The following is a 14,154-nucleotide window of genomic DNA, read 5'->3' as shown; positions in this document are numbered from 1 at the left end:
TTGTGATCTTACATCCCTCATTAATGAATGATGAATTTGAAAGGATGTGTAAAGCAGTGGTCACAGCCCAGTTTGAGGTACCATCCTGGAATGTCTGGAGGTTCTGAGAAAAACAGCAAAAAGTTCAATCAAGATGGGTGTCTAGGTCAAGATTTGAATTTCAGACTTCAAATTACAAAGGAGTGCTAGCCCACTTGGTTGTGGCATTCAGTTGCATACTATAGAGGAGTTGAGGATGGCTTCAAAAGTGCATTTTTAATATATTGTAACATGTTTCTTCTACTGAAGACGCCGTTCAGATTGTTAATTGGTTTATTTAACAACCTACAAGTTGTAACTACAATTGATTATAACACTGTTACGGGTTTACACAATTTACAACCCTACACAATATTCTATTCACTCTATCTTCAGTAGTCTACAGGTCTTCGCAGTATGATACAGGGGCTATACAAGTGTCACTGTATTACACACTCCCAATTACTTCTCAGCTATCACAAACTACCACTGATCATCACACATTCCAGCATTCTTCTTTCCGTGTTCACGATCCGCACTGTGTCACTCCTGATCACACACTAACTACTGAATACTGACTACTCACTCCCTGGCTAACTCGTAACTCACTCTTAAATAGTGTTTGCTGCTCCTTATTTAGCCCCGTTACAGACAACACAGAAAACAGTTATGTAATAGGCACCGCTGTTGCCTAACGTCATGTTTACCGACTGCCTAGGAACAGTCATTGCACAGACTCCCCGCCGTGTTTACAAAGGCGTTGCTGGGAAGCGCTGCCGAGAGTTGTTTATGACTATGTAGTAACTGTGGCGTCCTGTGTTACATCACCGCAGGGAAAGGGGTGTCTACTGAGCATCGCACATTGATGGATGGAGTGGGGGTATGTGATGTCACTCGCGAGATCACAGAGTTCACGTGACCCCCACCTCCCACTACGCCATCCACATCACACTGCTCCCTTCTAAAGGTTGTTTGTTCTGAACAGCCTAACGGTACATCCCCGTTCCCTTTTCTTCCTGTTGCTGTGTCTCCTGTTGTTTCAGCTACTCCTCTGCAGCAACTATTCTCCTGCCATTACGTCCTCTGCTCCCTTCTTATGGTTGCTCATCTCGAGCAGCCCCATGATAAGGCAAGAGCCGTTCCAGGTGTACTACCAACCTTCTCGACTTAGGGTTCTTCTGGATTCTGTATACCATGTCATTTATCCGGGTTACTACTTTGTAAGGACCTTCCCACGAGGGTTGAAGTTTAGGTGATTTCCATTTCCTGCAGGCTGGGTGATAAAGCCAAACTCTGTTGCCCTCATTGTAACCTGCGGAGTTGACCAGTTTATCGTACCAAGTTTTCACCCGGTCACTGGTGAGTTTCAGGTGTTGTCGGGCACAGTTGTGGATGTCGTGTAGGTGATCCACCAAGTCTGCTGCATAATCGGTTGTGGGTAGTTCCTTGTCTGGGGGTACCCCAAAAAGCAGGTCGCAGGGAAGTCGGAGTTCTCGTCCGAACTCTAGGCTAGCAGGAGTCAAGCCCAAGCTCCTAGCCCTGTAAGCTAGGAGGAAGAGGGGTAACCTCTCATCCCAGTCCCTCTGGTGGGATGCCATGACCTTCCGCAAGTGCTCCTCAATGGTTTTAATGTAGCGCTCCACCATGCCATCTGACTGTGGGTGCAGGGGCATGGTGCGTGGTGATCTCGCGAGTGACATCACAATACTTTCACTAATTTTTAAATTACTTCTATTCTTACGTAAAGAATAATATTTAATCTGTTCATATCTGTGAAAGAGAGAGACTGGGTGATGAAATTATGTTACATATAATGGAGACATGTACCACAGAGATAAAATAAAATGAGAAAAATAAGTTACTCTTAATAATTTTATTTACATTTTTCTCAGAAATATTATCACTATTAGTATTCTGTATACAGTCCAAGACAAATCTCTATAACAATAATAATAAAAGTCCCACCTCAAAGATTTCACTTTGCATATTCTAGAGGAGGGACTTCAAAAGTACATTTTTAATATACTTACATCAGTCCTGAAATGGCAGAAGAAATGTAGTCTATTATTTTATATACACAAGAACAATATTTGAAATGTATAAAAAATATGGAAATAGTTCTCACAGTAACAGGGTTAAAAGTTATTTACATAATAACCACATGATCATAACCAACAAGAGTTCCCATTCCTATCATAGGTACCTGTGCTAATTCCATACTACCTCCTACTCTCATTTCTCATTCAGGAAGCATAAATTCAAGTCAGAGATCACATTAAATATTCATTCAAGCCCTTTCTTTCTTCATACGCTTCAAATTCAGTACCTTGATGGAAATTACACAGTTCTCCATCAGTTCAGCTCATTTCATTGAATTTGCTAGAGTATATTTGACTTGGTTCATCCTGGTCCATCACAATAGCAATAGTATAAAAGATCATCAACGCCATCCAGTGTGGCTGATAAATGTTTTTTCTTTCTTTAATAATTAATCCTTTACATGTTTCGGTCGGAGCGACCATCTCCAGAAGGCATGTCAATACATGCGGAAACCACTACAGCTTTTAGAAATGACGCAGTTCTACTAATGAAAAAGCTCTAATACATACATAGGATATGACATTATGTGAAATATAACAATATACTTACTGAAAATTTACCACATTAACATTGTCGAATGAAGCATACAGAACATATTAGGGAACTATGGCGATCACAACAAATTCACCATCAAACTAAATTATGAGCTCTAAAATGTTCTCAATTATGAGCTCTTCATTATAAACAGAAAAGATGTAAGTTTACTCTGAAAGGGGAATCTGGTACCACCTAAAGTATTGACAATTTGAATGGCATAATGATATTATTGAGGGTCCACTGTATTATATTCTTCACTATTCTCCAATTACAGATCTAGAAACACCAAAGTTTTTGCCTCTGAGACATGGTGAATTGCATAAGGATTCAGAGAATATGTCACAGGTGTCCTGATCCATAAAATGAGGCACACAAAAATTCAGAGACAACTAATTTTACTAGCAGCATCAGAAACAAAATGAGTTTTGACCATCTTTTTATTGAAATCTGAATCAAACTGAGCAGTTTCAAATGCCAGGGGTGCAATAAACAGATAGAAATTCATGGGAACAATAAGAAGCTTCTGTCAATTGAAGAGAGTTCAGAATTACAAGAGAAGAAAGTATCTGCACCTACAAAAGATTTTTATCGACTATTTCTCTGGGACCTACACTAAAACAATCACGAATTAAAGTACAGTAAGACGGAGACATGTCAGCAAAGACTGGTGAGCAAGATGAAAAGTTATACCTCGCTTCAACAGTGTATTTGGCAATGACATTTTTCTGATATACCAGTCAATAAATGAGGCATTGTTACCAGATTATGGAAACACACACACAAGAATTCCAAGATTTCCATGTCTCAGAATCTGTAGTATGCATATTGCTGAGCTGTATTCACTACAAACATTATCACAACAGTTACTGCACTCCTGGGTAAACAGGTGGAGTTACACATACAATATTATTATCTTCAGCAATAAGATTACAAAGTGTAACTGTCTCTCCTGTATATCACTGACAAGTGTTTCCTTGTGAACCTGCCTTTAAATGTGGTAGAAGATGGCTGCATTATACAATGAAATAAGACATTTAACAATCTTTTGTAGGGATGAAAAAAGAGTACAGACAACATGACAGGAAGATCTTGTCAAAAGTGTCAACAACAAAAAGTATATTGATAGTATCACAACATAACAATTGGTTAAGTTTAAAAGGAGCAGTTTCCACTACATTACAGAATGAAATCTCTTCAACTGCATTTCTTCCGCAAACTCAAAACTGCAATTAGAAGACCAAATTCAGGAAGTCCATTATAACATTCTATCAATTCTTGTTTCACAACAAATGTGTTTTCAATCACAGCATAGAAGACCTGATAGAGACCTGTAACATTCTAAACAAGGGCATCACTTTGAGACTGGCAGTGTTACATTCTTATTAGAACACTTCTAGAAAAAATAAATACTATGCCATATGTTTCATGTAATTTCCAAATTTTTTTAAGGTGGCGATACAACAGCTTTATTCACAACAGATCAAAGCAGATCTAAACAAACTATGTGGTCCGCTACCAACTTTTAACCTTCTACACGCATTCCACATTTCTTTCCTTCATACAACACGTAATACTAAATTAGGCTTCAATAATCAACTAATTTCATGGAGTATAATCTTTCCTGCGCAGCCAACAGTATCTCAGCTATCTAAGAAATTATACATGTTTTATGGAACCTGAATGTTCAATTAACCCTGACTGGAGAATTTCATATACAAAAAAGGATGAATATGAAAGAAACACACTAACACACTACATTTCAATAATGAACCACTTAAAAATTTTGCTACTTATAAAGACATTTTTAGATGAACTATGCCCTCTTTCCATTATAAGCTTCTAGCTAAATAGACACAATCCAAAATTATTAGAGACAAATCTACTGTTGGAGATTCAAAGTCAGTATTGAAAATCTAACCACAGTACTTACATTTGGAAATAATTTGTTCTTATGTTTTGTTAAATATACATCATACTATCAAATGTTTCAAATAAACTTTGCAGATCTTCATGAGATTTATATTTCATATTATGTAACAATTTTCAGTATGAGAAGCTGTTTTCTCAGAGGCCTTATAAGGATCAATTTAAGCTCCATGATAAACAAGGGCTAAATTGGACAAATGCCAAACCAAAGCAAATTTTGACCATCAGAGTGAATCCCTCTATCCCCAAGCTCAACTTTAATAAAACTGGATCCAGTAATTTCAGAAATGAGACATGTGGACAAGCACACATAACCCACATTATGAATTAGTTTCTTTCATTAGGTACATAAAAAGGTGTGGGCAGTAGAAGCAAGATCTGTGGCATCTATTATTGTATAAAATTTGCTGACATATGCTTTCAGTAGGTACTCATTACAAAACATAATCTGAAGCATTCATATCATGCCTATGCTGTTGCTGTTCTACACATAAAATAGTTTCATACTTATTTAAAAATTGTCACTTTAAGAAATATCATGTAATTAGGTGATTAGATACAATGGTTCATCAGTTACAACCAAAACAAAAATTATAAGTTATATCATAGTCATGGCAACAAAAGTAATTTTAAAAGAAAACTGCATGCTTTCCAAAGATACTTCTCTCTTAGTGAGTTTTCAGGAAGGTGCCCAGCTTGAATCTTTGCCCAAAATTGATTTACTTTCTTACTGTTTAGGCTGTCATAACTAATAGTCCTCTAAGTACTTTTTCTTTTTGATTAACTGCTGTGATATGAGCATTGACTATCAACTACACTCAGTCTCTCTAGGTCGATATGGGATAATAACTTTGCATACAATCTTTTGATCGATCAATCAATAAATCAATCAATCAACCCATCAATTAATCAGTCAATCAATCAATCAATCAATCAGAAAATCAAAATATTACATACAGGGAGAGCTCAACCAGTTAGTTTACATCTGCTTGAATCACATCTTAGTATATGATGCATTAAGTACTGCTCTTTTCCATTTCTGCCTAATTAGTTATCCCTTAAATCCATCATACATTTGCCTTGAATTTTTAATGATGCCCCTGCTGCTACATAATTTTAATATCACATAGTGAGTCCATAATGTGCACACTCTGTCTCCTCCAGTTATCGTTTACAATCATTCATTTTGGTGTCATAATCACAACAGCTGGAGAAGTGAGAACACAGATTCTGTTATCAAGTTATTCAAAGTTACAAGTAAAAGAAATTAATCAATTAAAATTGGAGGGAAAGAGAGCAAGTATTTATAAGCTGATTACCAAAATTAAAACACATTAAGATAGCTGAAAGGTTCCCAAACTGTGATCTATGCAAGTCTACAAATTACTTCAAGAAACAACAAAAATATATAAATGTACTCCATTTCAGGGTACATAAGCTTTCTAAAGTTGTTATTTGCAATTCTGCATGTAACACTAACCATGTCGTTAACTTATTGCGTATACAACTACTCAGCTAAAGCTGAGCTAAGCTAAAATTGCATGTACTTATGTATGTAACCTTTTGACTTGTTCTGTATCCAAAGGTACTAACCTACTTAGGATTTATAGAATGTAAATAAATTCAACTCAATTCAATTCAATTCAGATTAATACACCTGAAATACAGAGAGCAAGAAAACCCTGAGCCCCCCCCCCAAAAAATAATAAATCTGCTGTTACAAAGTTTTTCATACTACATAGTAATAAGAATCACTCCTTATAATCTATTAATTTACACTGTACCAAACGTTTTTGAAACAAAGTTGTAGATCTTAATTTGATCTGAATTTTGTGTATGAAGAAATTTAAACATATATTCAAAATTTGTTAAAACAGCTGCCATTATTTAATTAAAAAAAAACTTTCAGCACATTTTCCTTAAGTAATGGATACAGTAAGACTGTTGAGACCACAAATCACATTCTAGATACTGATCATAATTTTGCAAAACAACACCTTTTCATCAGCACCACTAACTTTACTGGCAAAAAGTTAATGAGAAAATCCTCACAGAAAGAGACCATTTATACAGAGAAAATACAGAAGTAGGAAGTGTCAAATACAACAGCTGTAACTGTGAAATTCTGAAACCCCTCCTCACATTCAATTTTTTCTGTGCAAGTCCCACTTTAAATTACAGTTATCCTATATCAGGACTGTCCCAGTGGCAGCATTTGAGCCACATACAGCCACCAGTTTGTTTTGTGTGGCCTGCAAGAATATACCTTCATTCCCCAGAATATCTGTATATGTTAACACTTCCTTCATCTTAAAAAAAAAAGGCAGTGAATCTTGTTAAAACACTTCATTAAAATTTCTTACGAAGTATTTCACACAATTTTTTCAACAGATTTCACATGACAATATGTAGTATCAATATGATCTAGCAAACTTTTGTGGCTAATTGTTAAGCACCTAGCAACATTAAATTTACATAATTGTTTTGTTCTTTATGGGTCCAATTCTTATTCATATGCGTGTGATTACTGAAGGGCAGACATTTGTATCTGTATACTTGAGAAAATACATTTTTTTTACAATGCAGCCTATGAGTAGGTACTTAGGGTGCAATGTGGCCCCTGAATAGTTTGAAAATGGTCACTCCCAAATTATAGCATATAGCATATATGTATATATAGCATAGTGCACTATTTCTTTCACCTAAACTTGATAGCATGTACTTATTATTTCTTCATCTTCTCATTATTCAAGGCTGATCCCTCCTGCATGCAAACTCGTAACTGTCAATAGAACGTTTCTTTCACAAGAAGGATTCAATTCGTCCTTATGTAATATGTATTCTTCTTTCTCTTAAAACTTGTGTTGTGTCTCTCCTCATTCATAAATGCACCACTACTTCCTCTAAGGGGACCAAGAGTACAGGTGTTAAGAAACAGGAACAAATATCTAATGTCAACACATGTGGACCCAATATTACTAGTGACTTGTCTGAATGTATAAATCAAAAGTATGTTGCTCAAAAATATCGTATATCATTCAGTTTAAAATATGCTTCTATATTCAACAAGTAGATCAAAAAGAAAAATATACACATTCCTCTATCCTTCACGCACTCTATCCTTTAAAAAATGTTTCAACCACCTCTTCACAACCAATACTGAAAAAAATTTGCACTAACACAATACTTCTGGTTTTTACTCCTTGCTACAAAATAATTTTGTACAGTTATATCTTAAGCTTTATAAGAATCACAGATAGAAGGATCATTAAAATACTGAATTTTATTTTGGAAATATGTATACTATCTTCCAGATATAGACTAAAAGATTTAAAGCTTCACTGTTAGAGCCACTAGAGATAAAATTCTGACTCTTTTAATTACTGGGCTTTTTTCAACTATCAAAAAAAGTTCTGCTATTTGATATAATTAAAGGGCACTAATTTCTGGAAACTCTAAGGAAAGAAGTGGATAACCTTGTCTACTGCTGTTTAATAGGAACAAGACTTAGATCTGACTTCTAATTACATTTTTCTCAACAGCTAGCCAAGTTTCATCAAGTGTGAGCATGTCTGAAACCATTATGCATAATATTTTACTGCTATGGGTTAACAATGGAAATAATACATTCCTGAAACCTCTAGAAAGAGAACGGCCATTTTTTCATATGATGCTGTAAAAGAGAACTTAGGATTATCTAAATTTGTAATTTCCATTAATATTGCATTACTATGAGTGTATATATTGGTCTATCTCTCTCTCATTGTGCAAAGGATTAATGTATACTATTTTAAAAATACATGTGGAGATTTCTTCACAGTTGTAGTACAATGTTTCTATTCTTGCTGCAACTATAATAAATCTAATCTCTTACTAGACCATCAACCATCACTATGGCTGCATTTGTTTACAGAACAAATGGGCTCCCAGACAAACATAATATCACATATAATTTACCTCAGTGTATAATTACTTGTGTAATGAATCATTGTCTCATTCAAAAGAATTCCTATCTTACATATATAATAACTGTAACAGGTAACAGAGTTTTATGTTAGTATTTTATAAGATCAAAATACTTTCTCTGCTTCTTTCACTATTTCCTATGTGAGCAGAACTCTGGAAAACAGCACATATAAACAGATAATTCTAAACTCTTCTCAACAACCCTCAGGCTTTACCAGTATTAACCCTTTAAAGCCCACTGATTACTATATGTACCACCTGCTTTAACATACTAAAACTCTGCATTCTGCCCACAGAGTGCGTCTGCGTGTTTTGTGTAGTTCTCACAATAAACAGCAACTGTTTCCCTAAACAACATCAAACTGTTGGTCTTTGTGGAGGAGACGTAATGTGTCTTCTGTGAGGTACAAACTGAATTTTTACACATCATTTAAAGGAAATTCAGTCTTTAAAGGGTTAATGAGCAACCAAGAGACATACACATCCTCAGGTAGCACAGACTTCAAACTGGGATCATTTTGCTTCAACAATAAAAATCAGCAGTCTGCAACCATGCTGCTGTGTCAGCACTGCTGGCATTCAGACAGCAAGACATGTAGACTGAAAATGTTGAGCCGTACAAGTAAATCAATTGCAACATTCTCACTATTATCATAATCTACCAGTCTGTTATATACTAAGATTCGTCCACATAAAAATCTTGCAGTATCCAGCCAAATAATTCAACAGTACTACTTGAAAGGCACTTATATTGAAAATATGAAGAACTTTTCCAGAAAATTTCCAATTCATTACTTTCAACATGAGTCAACTGTCTTCATTTTTAATCAGAGAATATAATAGGTACTTTACAAAAAGCTGGAAGTACTACTTTCCTTTACAGGGTACACACAATTCTTCATTCCTTCTTCATTGTGGTACCAGGATGGATATACTGTTATTGATGGAAGGCCATTTAACCTGGCAGTGGTGCTTCTGTATAGAAATCTGGCTCATCCTCCAAAGACTCTGAATCTGCCTCTTCACTGTCCAGCTGAAATACATGTTTCAATTATAAACAGCATGAGACAGCATCATCTAATAGAATATTTCAGATTCAGATACACAAATCACAAGTTACAGTGTGAAGTGTTATGACTATTGTTCTGCTCTTATATACAATAATCCTTCCCTTAATGAGCAGTTAAGTTTCCAAAAAAAATGTTTATATAAACTTAAAAAGTTGCAGAAAAAGTAGGGATAGAGGTATCCCATCTGATACTGTTTACAGAAAACACGTAACTAACCAGCACAGAATCAAGAAGTTCAACACAGCTAACACCAAGGCCTGTCACTGGATATGATCCTGAGTCAGTGCCATCTACCTCTGATTCACACAATCTGTCTCCGTAACATTCATTTTACTGTTTTCATCCTAGCTATTTCTCTGTTTCCCAGACAGCTACTTCACAAGATTGTTCTCGACCAAAATTCTGTATGCTTTCCACATCTCCCCCAACCTAACCATATAACCAGCCCATCGTACCACTCTAGATTCATCATCATCATCATCATCATCCACCATCACCACCTCCTCCTCATCCTCCTCCTCCTGCCTCCTTCCTTCTTTGCCTTCCTCCTCTTTGTTTGTTCCAGCTTAACAGTCATCTTCTAAATGGTTACCCTCTATATTCAGGGTGACCACATGTCCCAGTTCTAATATCCTTCCCCACGGTTCTGGCCATTTGATTCAGAATTGAAGAAATGTCCCAGATTTCAACTTCTGATATGATCATTACAAATCCTGTTCCCCGAGGAAGACATTTGTTCTGCTTCAACTATTCACAGGAACTTTTACTTTTTATATTTGAGTAATATATTATCAGAGGTTAAGATTAATTTCACTTGTTGCAAATTTAAATGAATTGTACAGTAAGGAGCATGACTGAAGCATATATTCACGAACAAGCCCATGCTTGGATAGGTACCCAAAACATGTAATTAAAGTGGTTATTTTGAGTATGAAATAAAATAAAAATACTTTTACCACTAAATGTTTGGATTAAAATAGTAATTATATTTAACATGTACTCACAGCTCGTAGTTCAGCGGGTGTAAAGAAGAATCGGAGCTGGGTTCGAAGTGGAACCATCAGAATAAGAAAGAAAGGAAAGGCTAGAGATGCTTCTGTTGACTTCACTACCCAAAGAACTGCGAGGCACAGGAGTTGAATTAGAGTGAAAAGATGCATTTTCTTTGAATGTACCTGAAATAACAGAATTTTATAAACAATATTGCATCCACTCATTAGTCTGTAGGTTCTGCTTCCCTGGCTTACACTTACTAGTAATGGGTTGCAGAAAAAGATAAAATGAAGCAAGAAACAAGGTTCTGATACATTTTTACTTCTTCAGTACCATGACTGGGAAGTTCTGTGATATAACTCCAACATATTGTAACATGTTTAGTCACTGAAGATGCCGTTCGGATTGTTAATTGGTTTATTTAACAACCTACAAGTTGTAAATACAATTAATTATAACACTGTTGCGGGGTTTCACACTTTATAACCCAATTCGCAATAATCTCTTCACTCTATCTTCAGTAGTCTACATGTATTCACAGTATGGGAGCTATATAAGTGTCACTGTGTTACACACTCCCAATTACTTCTCAGTTATCACAAACTATCACTGATTATCACATGCGTCCGGTTCTTCTTTCCGTAACTGCTGCTAGATTCCAACTGTGTTGCCTTACTGTTCAGCCGGCTTTTTATTCCGTTCGCTGTTGCCTGTTGCCCGTGTCAACAGCGGCGTTGTCTCTCTCTTCACAGTAGGAAGCGGTGCCATGTAGCATGGGGGGGGAGCGCTGACTCACCTGCTATGTCACCGTGGCCAGAGCTGCCACATCACTGCCGGGGGAGGGAGGGGGTGTCCTCCATAGCGCAAAACGTCACAATATGTAAGTATTACTTACTGTACCTGGTGTCCTTTACTTTTGTCGGGGTAAAAAATTATTTCACAGTATAAGCAAAACAGTTTGAATGCTGATGCTTTCACAACTCCATTCCTTGCCTGTAACAGTGAGTGACTGAGATCTGAGGTGAATAGTGCAAATTCAAGACTCACGTACTTAAATTTCATAAGTTGAAACAGTGACTGCCAAGTAAGTGACATGTTATGTTACATAGTTCCTGCTGTTATAAAAAGAATTAATTTTGGCTGAAGAGTGTAATGTGGCAAACATTTTATATGAAGTAAAAAAAAATGTGTAGTAAGACTTTTAATTCTTCATATTCTTGTAATATGTAATGTTGGTGACTAGGCAATGTTGTTGTTCACTACACAGATAACTTTTGAAAGAAGACAGATATTTTTCACTGGTGCAATCATTTTCATTCATAGCATTTCATGATAGGAGTTCATGGTATGTGGCATTTATTTTATGGATTTTTGCATTTATTTCATGTGCATCCATGTATCTGTGTTAGGGAGGAACACATAATTTTCTTTTTTTATTTGTGGCACCTAGTAACATTTTTGAAGCCATTAATATAAACAATACTTACAATATTGCTAGCAATATGAAAGAGATTTTGTGATAGAACAAGAGCTGTACTTTCAGAGTGCATTCACAGCCCAAAAAAGGTTGAGAATTTCCAGTGACAGGGAACTTTATATGAATCATAAACCTGCTGCTAATGGGTGGAGGGGGAAGGTTTAAAATAGCGAAATTTGAAAAGTATGCCTGTCCTACAATATTTGATGCCATTTTTTTAGTTACCATATTTACAACTTTTATTTTCACAAAAGTTCTCATACATTTTAATTATGCATGCTGCTTACCCTCCGGACATAGGATGCCTGTGGGTGATGTTTCACAGGCATGAAGAACAACTTAAACCGCTCAAAGAACTGAATTCCATTTGTCGATGAAATTCCCATGTAAAGGAATACTCCAAACAGTACAGACATTGGTACCAAACGAAGTAGCGGCGCCATCAAAACTGACACACCCACAAACACAGAAACCAACAGAGCACTCAGACGTTGTTCTGGAAAAAGACATGATATATTATTTTACAAAAGGATAACAGGCATGTTTCAGTGTCAGAGGATGTTTTAGAATAGGGAATGAGAATACTGAATATTTTGTATATCTTATGAAGTGCATAAAAAAGGAGTGATACTAAACTGGAAGCAAACAGGGAAGAATTTTATGAAAATGGCACAACTTTTTGGAAGTAAAAACATATTTGAAATGAATTATGATTTATGAAATATATTATTCATCACATTTTAAACAAGAATCACAGCCATAAAAGTAATGTTTCTTTTCCTGATGTCCTCTAACAATCCCTCTCTCCCACCCACCTTTTTTAGTCTTCCACCTTTCACAGCAAAAGCCTTCCTGGATGTGAGGGAGCAACACAGCTAGAAAGCATCTAGTGTGATGGTGACTTCACAAAATGCTGGACCACCAGGATCTTCAATATTACATTTAAGCAATAGGAACAAAGTATACAAGACCCAAGATCTATCACCCACCACAAGAGGATTTTTTATACTATGTGGTAATTTATTAAATATTCTAATCCCAGTGTAGGATACTCCCTTTTGAGGCCTGGTTGATTTATAAGTTGGATAATGTAATTTGAATCTTTGTCGAGTATAAATGTTATGAATATCTGACTTGCTACATACTTGTCCATGTTTTTAACTATGAAGACCAATATTGAAAATATGTACTGTGAATAAAATGGAAGAATGTTTAATATTTTAAACAGAGGCCAACAAGTGTCCCTATTTCCTGCTTTCATTAGTACCCTAATTATTCTTTTTTGAATTTTAAAGATTTGGGTACTATATGTCGAATTTCCCCAGAATATTATGCCATATGACATTATAGAATGAATATAGTCATTATATGAGTACATCATCAATAAGCTCTCTAGGGACAATATTGAGACTAGAACTCTTATAGCATAACAAGCCGAGCTCAATTTGTTGGTTGTTTGTTTAATATGTTCCTTCCATGTTAACGTACTATCACTTGTCAGGCCAAGGAATTTCAAAGTATTCATATTATTAATTTGGATATCACCATGTTTAATATTTAAGTTTATTGGTACATTTGGTTTTGTTAAAAACTGGGCACAACTCGTTTTAATTAAATTCAATATGAGCGAGTTTATAGAGAAACATTTATTGATTGATTAAAGAGTTTCTTTTAGGATGATGTCAAGTTCTTTAAGATTTGACTTGCAGCACAGTATGCTGGTGTCATCAGCGAATAAAATTGGTTTTGATTCTTTATTTATTATATTTAGCAAATCTTAATATATATCAAAAAGAGCAATGGCCCCAGAACAGAGTCCTGAGGGACGCCCTGTTTTACACTTTGCCACTCTGAAACACCACTTGTAATATTGCTATTTAGTACTGTTCTTTGCTGTCTATCCCTCAAATAAGTTTTAATTAACTTTCCTGCTATACCATTAAAACCATAGAACTCAAGCTTAGAAAGAAGTATTGTGTGATTTGCACAATCAAATGCCTTGGTCAAGTCACAGAACAGGACTCCCACAACAAGTTTATTATTTGTTTCTGTTAGAATGGTATTTAT

At 35.7% G+C, this 14,154-nt stretch overlaps 1 protein-coding gene across 2 annotated transcripts in view; it reads right to left on the bottom strand.

The window, feature by feature from the left end:
• Window positions 1-8,832: 8,832 nt before the first annotated feature.
• Window positions 8,833-14,154, bottom strand: part of LOC111864470 (band 3 anion transport protein) — a 206,153-nt gene continuing 200,831 nt past the window's right edge. For both annotated transcript variants that reach the window (XM_023851732.2, XM_023851733.2), the window contains 3 exons: window positions 12,375-12,583; window positions 10,622-10,792; window positions 8,833-9,580 (listed from right to left, as the gene is read on the bottom strand). In XM_023851732.2, the coding sequence (XP_023707500.1) occupies window positions 9,503-9,580; window positions 10,622-10,792; window positions 12,375-12,583 (458 nt within the window). In that variant the 3' untranslated portion in view covers window positions 8,833-9,502. The remainder of the gene's footprint in view (window positions 9,581-10,621; window positions 10,793-12,374; window positions 12,584-14,154) is intronic.

This window comes from Cryptotermes secundus, unplaced genomic scaffold (genome assembly GCF_002891405.2).
Source record: "Cryptotermes secundus unplaced genomic scaffold, Csec_1.0 scaffold737, whole genome shotgun sequence".
Classification (NCBI taxonomy): domain Eukaryota; kingdom Metazoa; phylum Arthropoda; class Insecta; order Blattodea; family Kalotermitidae; genus Cryptotermes; species Cryptotermes secundus.
Note: the sequence above shows the minus strand (reverse complement) of the source record. Positions and strands in the feature narration are given on the sequence as shown.